The sequence below is a fragment of the Oncorhynchus tshawytscha genome, linkage group LG03, assembly GCF_018296145.1.
Source record: "Oncorhynchus tshawytscha isolate Ot180627B linkage group LG03, Otsh_v2.0, whole genome shotgun sequence".
Taxonomy (NCBI): domain Eukaryota; kingdom Metazoa; phylum Chordata; class Actinopteri; order Salmoniformes; family Salmonidae; genus Oncorhynchus; species Oncorhynchus tshawytscha.
In genome coordinates, this window is record NC_056431.1 from 28143207 (window position 1) to 28155399 (window position 12193).

A 12193-nucleotide genomic window follows, 5' to 3' on the forward strand; every position below is an offset into this window, starting at 1 on the left:
CACAACACAAAAGCGTTAAAGTCTCTTTTTGGGTGGACGCAAATCCCTCACCACCAGCTATTTCTGGCAGCGGTGGAGTAGTTCTCTCTGACCGGTGCCCATTGGATCTGGTCTGGCAGGATCTGGCCAGGATTGTCCTCTGTAAGCAGGGAACCCAGCCTTCTAAAAGCTGCTGAATGGCTAGCGTCAGTTAAGAGATGCCCTCTCATGAAAAAGAAGCCTGAAGTCAGTTGCCTTGATGGGCAGACCATTGAGGCCAAGCCTGGATATTGAGCATTGGGGGGTGGTTTAGGGAAATAGTCTAATGCTAGACAGGAACAATCAGAATCGAGATAGAGCAGACAGTTGAGCATTGTCGTCAACACAATTCAGTCACAGAACCCACAAACATTGTTACAAACAAGAAACGGAAATGAAAATTTGGTTTTCATTTTTTAAATTTTTATGATGAAAACATCCTTTATCTTCAAAACAGGCGTTAACAAGATCTGGGGAAAAAATGGAAGCTGAGAAATGATATTTTACAAACTGATCACAGACTCCAAAGCGCGGCAACATGGTCTGATACAGTTATAAAAAATAACAATCATAAAAAAATACGAGGCAGGCTCTTTTTCAATTTTTGTTGGTTTGATGGATAAAGACTGCATGAATAGGAGGTGACAAGTTGAAACAATGCATACAAGACAATGCAGCAACCCATAGTAGCCTGTGTGTTGCTTACCAACTACATGGTAGACTGGTGCTGGCTTAACTGTTCTGAGCCAATTTCACAGAGTGAGAAGAGATGGGAATTACACACCGCCTGCACGATCCAGACGTTATCATCAAAATGTACACAGTCAAAAAGAAAGATGTTTGAACAGAATGTGTGAAATAGCAAAATAGGGAAAAAGGAGTACAGAATAATTTGAGTCGAGTGCATTTCTCTCTGTTCTCTTGACCACCCAGGTTACAGTCACACAGTGGTCACCGAAGTCGTTTCACATCCCCTTTGGAGTGCCTCCGCCCTGTAGAACTCCATTAGATGTCCATTCACTTTCTCCCTAAGGGGGCTGCATTACTGCTTGCACATTATGGGAGTGAGGGGAGAGGAGAGAGGACAATAGTAAGATCTCATCAATGGAGACAAAGAGAGTAGTTTCCTTAAGACGCCCTAAAGAGTTGTGACATGACCCATTTGTACAGAAGCGGGAAGCCCAGGAATCCCACCCAAAGGGAAAACACTGTTTATTCTTCTCTAAAGATACACACTTTAGATTTGTATAGTGCACAACGATGTTGCTATTTTTAAGACCCACAATATTGGTGATGAATCATCATTCATTTTCCTCTTCGTGTCAAAAATCTATTCCTATCAGCTGAGGAACATATTTCAGATGTTATGTTTGAGAGATGGCATTAGAGAAACTGAATTAGCATCAGACAGTATTTCCCCATGGGCTCGGACATTACAGCGTAGCAGTTAGATCATGCAACCACTGCCTAACCTAGCCTCATTTAAAAAAAAGAAGGTTATTTACAGTAATACCATGGCAGTGCACCAACCCAGGAAACGGTATCAAAGCTCATAAGGCATGCGAGGATATCTGTTCAGTCCCCCAGAGAAGAGGCCCCTTGACATAAGAGGTCAAGCTAGGCTTAATAGACTATCTCCCTAAAGTTGTGCTGTGTGTACCAGGACCCCTCTCTCTCCTATTCTCTCTGCTTAGGTCATCTTAAGATGGGAGAAAGAGGTATTACCACAGTATATCTGTCTGTGGTGAAAGCAAGACAAACCCCTTCACCAGCTGCACCCATCTCCCCAGCCCAGCTTCCTGCCTCTCGCATTTTACTTCTGTCCTTAGAGCGTCTGTCCCTCCCCCTACAGCTCAGTATCTGTACTTCGATATTAAAAACAACACGTCCTCAACCTCTCTCGCCATCGACAAATGGCCGAACACTCATTCAACATTGGGCAAGTGGCAGATAAACATTTGACACAACATTTGCTGGTAGGTTTGAGCCCACCCAAAGCGAGCGCAATACACTGCAGACACAGCCCAGATAAGTTCAACCTCTTTGGCAGCTGCGCACTTCCCTGCTAGAGTGTTACAGCAAATAATGTCCCATCACAGGTGTCTCAGCAAATATCATACTAGAAGGCAGCACAGGAACACCCCGACTTGCCCTTTGATCCAATCGGTCTCTCCTTCCTTATGCGTCTATTTCTTCCGACACAGGTTTTTCATTCCCTCAGCCCCTGCTGTGAACTACAAAAAGGTGAATTAAAAGAGAAGCACCCCAATACAAAATACAGTAAAGTTTAAAACCATGTGAAACTGAATATACAGTAATCCTTATGAAACTGAAAACTACAGGATGTTGCCTTTCTTTAACGCGGATATCTGAAAAGCTCACCAAAGCGGTCAACATGAACAACGACAAAACAACGTTAAACCACCTTGGCACAAACTAATATTCCCGTGGAGTTTTGTCTGAAAATGACTACGGGAGAGCAACAGCAAACAACGCTCTCGTCTCTGTGGCTTCAACGTACCTCTGGGGAGGTGCTGGAATGGTTCAAATATCTGCAAATGTTAACGCAAGGTTCTGTATCAACCTGTCAAACTACTTTGTACAAAGTACAGTAACACCCCATCTTTCCCCCATCGACTAACACTCTGACTGCAAGGGGATATGTTGTTTTCTTCCAAAGAAATATGACATCAACACGGACTGTATCGGGATTTGAATCGGGATTTTACGGTCACATTCACAAGCCTCTGGGGTGCTATTGTCTTGTGTGCCTGACAAAAACCAGACTGGATTTATTCACAAAACGATATGGCCTACTGCTCATTATTCCTCTGCCTATACTACTGATAGGCGTTAGGCACTTAAAACACATTCACATATACAAATATAGATCGCATTATACATTTGTTTTCTTCCCCACCAAACGTGGGTATTAAAAACAATAAATGAAAAATCTTTGGTTTGTAAACACATCATCCTGTTCATATCAATCATTACTAGTTAAGGTGTAGTTTCTGTCATTCCAAGCTCGTGATGACATCTCACCTCACCAGAAATAAAGAGAGTTTTATGGTGCTCTAGTAACCCCTGTGTTGCTGGGACATGGCCCAGTGCGCGTCAGGGTGCAAGCCGCACACCCCTCAAGAGAGCAAAGGGGCCTGCATCCTCCTCACGGCCAAGGAGGCAGCTGGACACCACAGGACACAGATGCAGCCACACATTATGTTCCGTCTGTCGCTCAATTCCACAGCATTTTCAGTTCGCAACAGAGTCAGTCAATCCAGGTCAGGGTCAATGAAAGTATTGTTGCGGCTTTCACTCTTGTCCATCGTTGTTTGCATTGTATTGGGCAAAACCCCATCCCATACTTCCCAAGCTTGGGTTGTGTGTCAGACAGGGTGGCATTTTCACAGTAAACTGTCCTGCCATTGGTTTAAGATGGACCTCACAGGAGCTGAGACCCAGCTGTTATTCCCCCCCTACACTCTAACAAAACATAACAACACATTTAAATGCAATACAGGATGGTGGGGCATGGGGATACCCTTTTCTCATTCATTCATCTGAAAAACACTTTACAGTGATAAATGAATCAGACTCTCCCCTCCCTCTTTCTCTCTCACTCCTTCCTCCCCGTGTGCTGTCTCAGTTGCAGGGTAGCCAGGTGGAGTAGGCATGCCGCTGGCAGTGGAACATGGGCTGTACCTGGGCTATGTAGTAGTTACTGAAGTTACCGTCTGCCACGTATGCGGCTGGCTGGTAGTAGCAGGTGACGTTAGCCACGTTCGGGATGAAGTTCTGCTCGGCCAGCACGCGCACCGCCAGCATGGCGATCAGCCCCAGTGTCTGCCGCCTCTCATGTCCCATCAGGCACACCGTACTCTCGTTGACCACCCCATGCAGGGTCATCAAGTAGTCGTACTTGCGGTCTTCCAGGCCCACAAAGTGGTTTTGCAGGTAGGACTCCAGCTTGCGCTGCTGCTCGCTGATATCTGAGAAGTCGATGAAGAAGCGCGAGCACATGTAACGCTGCAGGGACTTCATCTCCGTCTCGGAGTCGGCGTGAAAGCCCCTTACCAGCAGGTGACAGTACTTGAGCAGGCCGCCGCCCCGGATCTCCTCTGGGTTGCGGGTGCAGATCACCTTCTGGCGTAGGTGGTCGAGGGCAGCACCAAAGTCCCCAAACACACTCTCACCCACGATGGTGGGATGGAAGGTCTCGGCCATGGGGTTCTCAGAGCATTCATAGAATAGCAGCAGGGAGTCCAGCTTGATCTGGAAGGAGTCCACGCTAAACTCAAACTGCCGCCTCAGAGAGTCTACGAACTTGAGCTCCACGTTCTTGCCTCTGTTATTGGAGAGGGAGATGAGGCTCCAGTGGTCTGAATCATTGCACACCTTCACCATCTTCTGCACATAGGCTTCCTGTCAGACAGAAACACACAGGGAAAAGACATCTTTAGCTCCAATTGTCAAAGGATAGAAATACTGTTTTTACATACAGTATAAAGGCTTTGGCGCCACTATGATCTTAAACGAATAACTGTCATGGATATAAATACTGTATGTAGCCTACTCCTAATCTAAATCCAATTCAACTGATACATGCACTAAATCAAGAACAGGTAATCCTGCATAGCTCCATATAAAGATTTATTAGTGTAATTACATTGGCCCATATTTTCTGTGCATCTTTCTGTAGCCTACAATAAGGGGCAAACATTGGCTGCCCTGTCTATTGAACTTAGGTGGCCAAGGAGACGGGATCTGCTTTAAATGGGTTTACTGCAATCCTCTTAACTGAATACATTTATACTTATCAGTAAACGGGTCTTATTGCGTTTTCAAATCTCATGCACAATGATGTGCAAAAGGGCAAAGGTGCGTAAAAGCCCAATTAGCCATATTCATTAATGAAATTAATATTTAAATAGCTATTTGATTTATTTCAATAAATGTTAAATGGAAAGTGTAGCCTACCTTTAAAGTCAATGGTGATATTTTTTGCTTATTCACCCCGTCAGGTAAGAAGTCCAGGAGACAGTCCAAAACGATATCCTTCACAATCTGAAAATCACTTTCCCCTTTCATATCCGCGCAAAAGATTAGGTCAAGGTCCTTGTAGCCCAGTCCGCTATCCTCGTGAAGAACGTGGCTTGCAGCAGACCCGTTAAGCCGCACGTCCCGGACGTGGATATTCCTCTCCTCCATGCGACTACGCACCACTTTCACTATTTGTCGGGGTTTCATCTCCAAAGTGGGGAAGTTTCCCCGCCCGTGGATGGGAATGGTCTCCGTCAGGATGGCATCAAGGCGCTGCACTTGTTCCCAGCCGAGAACGCTGATATTGCTGCTTTCAACCTCAGCTATAGTACTAGCACCAGTGCAGCTATTATCTTCTTCAGACATTGTGGAGAAAATTAAACGGCAATTGACTATGAAGTTTCTTTAGCGATAGGTCCGTATCCAAATGTGGATTTTACGCGCAGTGACAGTAGGCTATAGAGGGGCAATGTCAACTTCATCCACATCGGTATCTTCAGTTAGAGTGCAGTATCTCCTCTATATTATACTGTAACATAAATCAAATCAAGGCGAAATGGGCTAGGCTACTCAATGCGCAGTAAAGAAATGACAGCTGCGTACTCCGGTTGACTCGCGCGTCTTTTGTCGTGAGATAAGGGAGGACAGTGAATAAGATCTTCTCTCAAAGATAGTCGTCACTTCTGCCTTTTTCCTTTCTTTAAAGGGCTGAAACGTTTCCTCATCGGTTATCACTCAGTGTATCCGAGCTGTGCGCATCGCCGTCTTTGGTGCTCGTTGGTATACCAGGAGTTCTGTGTTCGGGCTGTGACTCCATCGCCTAAGGCCCGCCTATGATTTATTGAATTTGCATGAATACGCAGTTCTGCAGTGATCAGCCCTCTGTGGAATCCCCGTGGATTGTGACGCGCAACTTCTAAATATTTGGTTCCCTTTTCGTCTCCAATAAATTCTTAAAGCCTTCCATGTCACGTGAAACGGATGTGGTTTAGTTTGGCTACTTTTGTTTTCCATCAAAGTTAACCGTTACCTATCCATTGTGCTTGGCTTGTGGGCGTTGCTTCTCGCTTAAAAGGCAGGTACAGTTTTAGGAATGTCACATGATATGTACAACCCCTTATCAATTGAACGAAGATAAATTTGAGCGACGTCAACAGCCTGGGGTTTGATCCCAGGTTTTGCGAACAACTGGCCCAGCGCCGTCCGCGGTAGGGGATGGTTTGGCTGATGGGGCTTGCCTAACATCCGGTTTAAGCGAGCAGTGTTGAGCAGAGGTAGGCGGCCAGGAGGGTCATGTTTTCGGAGGACACATGACTCGACCTTCACCTCTCCCGATCCCATTGAGTAGTTGCAGAGATGAGCCAAGGGACCTAATTCGGGGAGAAAAAATATATACTATTGTGGCCATACCATCGGCCTGGTTAGTACTGGGACTGGAGACCACCTGGGAATACCAGGTGACATAAACATAACAAATAAAGTTACAGCGAAATCTGTGCTAACCAATAGCAAATCGGACTTCTTACTACAGCCGCACTAGAGCGGCGTTGGCAAAAAGGTGCCGATTTTCAGGTATACAGAATTTAACTTGAGGGACACCGCACAGGCGTCTTTCTACGCTTGCTATGTTACTACAGCCGTGACCATATTGATATAGGTAATTTATATACACAAACAAAACTGTAATTGTCTATAGTTTCTTGTGAAATGCAAGCACCGTTAATTAAAAATATAATAAGCTAATGTGTCCTCCTTTGAGCTGAAATCACATTATTTTAAGTCGTAATTTATAGGAGATGTAAGGTTTTCACTATAAATAGTTGTTATTTTGACTTGCAGGATTTCATAGACCATACAGAAATTGTGGAGCAAAAGCCTACTTTGAGTTGACATTGCCATACCGCCCTCTATGGGAAAGAGGAAAAAGTTGGACATTTGAAAAATATCCAGCAACAACATATTGTGAGCAGTGGTGTAAAGTACTTAAGTAGTATTTTTAAGTATTTTTACTTAAGTAGTTTCTGTACTTTACTATTTATATTTTTGCCAACTTTCCCTTTTACTTCACTACGTTCCTAAAGAAAATAATGTACTTTTTACTCCATACATTTTCCCTGACACCCAAAAGTACTCAATACATTTTGACAGGAAGATGGTATAATTCACACACTTACCAAGAGAACATCCCTGGTCATCCCTACTGCCTCTGATCTGGCAGACTCACTAAACACAAGTGTGTGTGTGCCCCTGGCTATCCTTAAAAAAAAGAAAGTTTTTTTTAAATACAAAGGATTTTGAAATGGTTTTTACTTTTCATACTTAAGTACATTTAAGCAATTACATTTACTTTGGATACTTACGTATATTTAGTATACTAGTATACTATGGTATAAATACTATAGTATTCACTGTAGTGTTTTGTGGACTTTACTGTAGTATTCACTAGTGTTTTGTGGACTTTACTGTAGTATTTTGCGATGGCAAAAAGACTACAGTGAATACTGTAGTATTTACTATAGTACTTACAGTTAAGTATAGTGTTACGTTCTGACCTTAGTTCCTTTGTTTTGTCTTTATTTTAGTATGGTCAGGGCGTGATTTGGGGTGGGCAGTCTGTTTGTTTTTCTATGTTGGTTTCTGTGTTCGGCCTAGTATAGTTCTCAATCAGAGGCAGGTGTCGTTAGTTGTCTCTGATTGAGAATCATACTTAGGTAGCCTTTTTCCACCTGTGTTTCGTGGGTGTTTATTTTCTGTCTTTGTGTATGTCGACAGACAGGACTGTTTCGGTTTTCGTTCGTTCACTTTATTGTTTTTTGTTTTTCAGTGTTCAGTTTGATTCATTAAATATTACATCATGAACACTTACCACACTGCAAATTGGTCCTCCGATCCTTCTCGCTACTCCTCCTCAGAAGAGAAGGACGAGATCCGTTACATATAGTATCAATACTGAAGTGAAATAAAACTGTAGTATATAGTATACTGTAGGATTTACTGTAGTGTTTTTGCAGATGTCACTGTAGAATTTACAAGTGTTTTTGTTTTATCTTTGACATAGAAGTGGAGGCTTTCTCCTTCAGGAAACCTACTGGAGAAATACTGAAAGAGCACATTTTCCTTAACCTGTAGGTAGGTAGGTCTGGGGTCTGAACGGATAGTTCAGAGCTTCCTGCTCTTTTCTATAACCTGTAGGGAACACAATATGTGATCTATACTTAGCATGTAGGTTTCTCACTAATGTGTGGCACAAATTGTAATGTGGGAATGGGCAGAGTATACACAAATTAAATACTGTAGTATTTACTATAGTTAAAACGTGTAGTGTTTTTGTGGACTATAGTGTTTTTGCAGACATTACTGTAGTATTTAATAAAGTCTTTTTTGCAGATGAGATTGTAGTATTTACTACAGTATTCTAAAGTATACTACAACATTCTATTGTAAGTACTATACATGAGGGGGATACTACAGCGTGTAGTATAGTATTCTACAGTTTACTATAGAATTCTATAGTAAGTACTTTAATATTCTATAGTAAACTGTATTATTTTTTAATGTGGGAGGGGTCTTACCAATGTGGAGGGGATTTTAGCCTAGCGGCTCTGGGAGGCCTGATTAGCTCAGTGGTCTTGTGAATGCGAATGGGATGTGACCAGCCCTGAAATATCTGACAATCTGAGTTGAATCCCTGTATGCAACCATGCATTTCTCTCTTCTTGGCCATTATACCAACTGGCCTGGGCTAACTAGTGTTGTGAATGTGTGTTGTGGACATTAGCGGTCTCGGTCTCATCATACCCCTGGGCTTAATGCTCTCTGCTGAAGTGTGAGCAAAACAGCTGACACAACTCTAATGTCAGTGTCAGACTGAACTTCCATGTCACAGTGCAGCACAGCATGGCAGCTAGCATCAGAGAAACAGAGAACAGACGCTCATCTCCATCAAACATCAGAGGGAAACCTGCCAAAGCCAAACACACTTTGCTGTGCCATGTTCATGGCCGGTTGGGGAGGGGCAGCTGTCAGGTCATCTATCAGGCAGTGCAGCCACCCAGCCCTGTAAACCCAGATTATCCCATTTACTCTTAGCCTACAGCAGAGCAGAGGTCCCAGAGCCTACCTGCACAGTCACACTCATCACAACAGGGGGTCGAGGCAGTCACATTCACATAGATCACTGATCATTTACAATCACACCCGCTCCGACATTGCTCGTCCAAATATTTATATCTTCTTAATTCCATTCCTTTACTTTAGATGTGTGTATTGTTCTAGTCAATGCTATCCTATTAAACTATTGCTGTATATATACTATTCTATCCTACACATTCTACAGATAGAATATTTAGTATATCCACATACTGTCCATAATGTCTATACATCCCAACACATATTATATATTTATACTCCTGACTCCGACATTGCTCGTCCTAATAGTTCTACATTTCTTAATTCCATCCTTTAACTTTTAGATCTGTGTGTATTGTTGTGAATTGTCAGATATTACTTCACTGTTGGAGCTAGAAACATAAGCATTTCGCTACACGTGTGACCAATACAAATGTATTTGATTTTGATTTGATGCATTATAGACTTAGATCAGATACATTCACAGCCATACTTTCATATGTAGCCATATGCATATTATTCAAATCATGCATCTCATTCACGCTACTGGCTTATACTGGGATAGCCAGCTTTTGATTGGTAGACGGTCCAATGAGAGATCACAAGTCTCTCAAACAATAACTCACATCTGGAAATGTATGTGAGGAGTCAATCTTTTTCCCGGGTGTGGAGGTATGGGTTGGCCTTCGTTCAAGAGCTCTGTGCACCAGCCATCTCCACTCCAGCCAAATCAGAGCGGTTGCTATAGAGACAGTAGGTGATATGCAAAAAATTGTTGCATGGACAATCCTGAATTTTCTATCATTACAGATGACTTTATCTTCAGAGATGCCATAATCAGTGAGTGCTTTGAAAAGCAGTAGCGGTGTGTGGGTAAAATCACTGGGGAAGCCAAGCCAGGGGGGGAAAAAATGCCATTTTACAACTTATGTGTTAATTGGGATAATTATGCGATAAGTGCATTGTTTGCTCTATAACCTGTTAGTCCATATGCCTTGCCACCGTGATATATAGGCATAAAGGCCGAGACAATAAGAAGACAAAGCAGCAGAATAAATTCAACCACACCTTTGTTTCATCACAAAACCGGAGAGCAACATCTGTCCACAAACCATGTTTCATGTAACAAACAGTTACATGAACTACAGCATGGTCAATCAAGGTAATGTTTCAGACATTTTCGGACTACTAAACAACTATTGATTTAGAACCACAGAGAGATACCGCAAGTCGCAAAGAAAACAGGAGATGCCTCCACTATTCATTCCACCACCATTTCAACTTCCACATCATCAAATCACCTATGTTTAGTCTAATGCAGTGGCAATTAAAAGATACCAAAAACGATTTAGTCCATTCAACGTAAACTAAATATTCTCAACTGTGACTGTTGGCTCTCTCCCTCGTAAAACCGATCTTTTACAGTTACAGAGAGCCTGGCTCCAGTGTCCATAAAAAAAATGATCTGGACGGTTCGGTCCAATAAACTAAGGAGAGAAGCTGGGGTTTTCACTGTGCCAACCAGCTGACAGGAACCATTGGATCGATGCACTGTGAAGAGTCGCATCCCCTCGGACTGCCACGTCATCTCCCCTTCGAGCTCATCTTTAGAGTTAGAGACAGACGGTCGGTCGGGGGACTTAGAATCTAATGTCTTAGTCGTCTGCATCGTCCACATCCAACAACAACTACTGAAGGCCATTGACGTCCGAAACATAATGTTTTGAAAACAAAATACAATGGCTAACTAAACACATTCTTAATTGTGAGCGAGAGTCCCTTTAGTCGAGCAGGACAGCTCGCTAGCTAATTCCTCAGATCATATGGAGAGGAGCGACACATGAACACATTACGCTAATGAGTTGGATAGAGGAGCAGGGCTCAAATTTTGGCGATGCGGTTCCGGGGAGAGTGCACTCGTGTGTCTTCTAGTTAGACCTATTTTAATGTGCTGGATGAGATGCATGGGTTGTGGTGTCAGTATGTGGATTACCCAGAGGGCCATGGAGGTCCAGGGTCCTCTAGCGGCATGATGAGAATTTCTATCTCATTAAGATCATTCGAGCCGGTCTGACCTCTCTCATCTGACCTCACTTTAACAGGAGGGGATGGAAGCACCGGTTATTATGCTCTAACACGAGTGAAGGAGTACCAAAGCACTGATTAGATGGGAGTGGGGACTTAGGCCTATAGCAAATGCTAAAAATATTGGTTCATACACATACGTTGTCACAATCGCTCTGGAACGTTCTACAGATGCCAAACTAAGATATCTGGAATAGGTCATAGAGATGGAAAAGTTTTATTTCATGTGGTTTAACACATTTCCTTCACTAAATATGTGGTCTTCACCCCCTTTCCATAATGCCACGTTATTCTATCGTTCTACATTTCTAAGCAATTGATTAGTGGAGGCAAATGTGCAAAAAAAAGAAGAGTAATTTCATAAGTTGACCACTCCTTTCGGCAGCATGCATTTTTATCTCCTCTCGTTGCCTGTGAAGTTGTGTGGAAACCACTGACAAACATCTAGGCTAATCCGTTTCCTCTTGGCAGTTGACGTTTGAGATGTGAATAACATGAACTACCTTAGATTATAGATTTTTGTGTAGAGCTCTTGTAGTGAGACCATTACGGGAACTCTTGCACGTTATCTGCAAGTACAACTGATGGTGATGCAAGATGCATTTTTCAAAGTTGCGAAGTACATTATCTTAGAAGTTGCGTGGGCAATGCATTTTGTGGGGATAAAGAGCTTAAGGTTTGTTCTGTAGCACTTTACTTAAAGCCTGCAGGTATAATGAGGCGGTTATAACGCAACGTAAGATATGTCACACGCATGCACGAGTCCTTAATAACGTCTTCTCATAATGATTCTGACGAAATACCATGCATTTTGAGTCAAATAAATATTTCCCACGTAATTGTACTATACATCTTAGAATGAGCCATTATGAAAGCCTATACGCTTATAACAATTCCTAAAGACGTATACCTGCACTTC

The 12193-nt window shown here is 42.8% G+C and overlaps 1 protein-coding gene and 1 non-coding gene across 2 annotated transcripts; both read right to left on the reverse strand.

The window, feature by feature from the left end:
- Window positions 1-419: 419 nt before the first annotated feature.
- Window positions 420-6599, reverse strand: LOC112232556 (terminal nucleotidyltransferase 5A). The gene is made up of 2 exons (XM_024399594.2): window positions 4999-6599; window positions 420-4443 (listed from the first exon to the last, which is right to left on the reverse strand). Exons 1-2 carry the CDS (start codon window positions 5425-5427, stop codon window positions 3664-3666), a joined length of 1209 nt encoding a protein of 402 aa, XP_024255362.1. The 5' UTR covers window positions 5428-6599; the 3' UTR covers window positions 420-3663.
- Window positions 6600-8123: 1524 nt separating this feature from the next.
- Window positions 8124-8176, reverse strand: LOC112246284. The gene has a single exon (XR_002952895.1). It is a non-coding gene; the product is annotated as a U7 small nuclear RNA (small nuclear RNA).
- Window positions 8177-12193: the final 4017 nt, after the last annotated feature.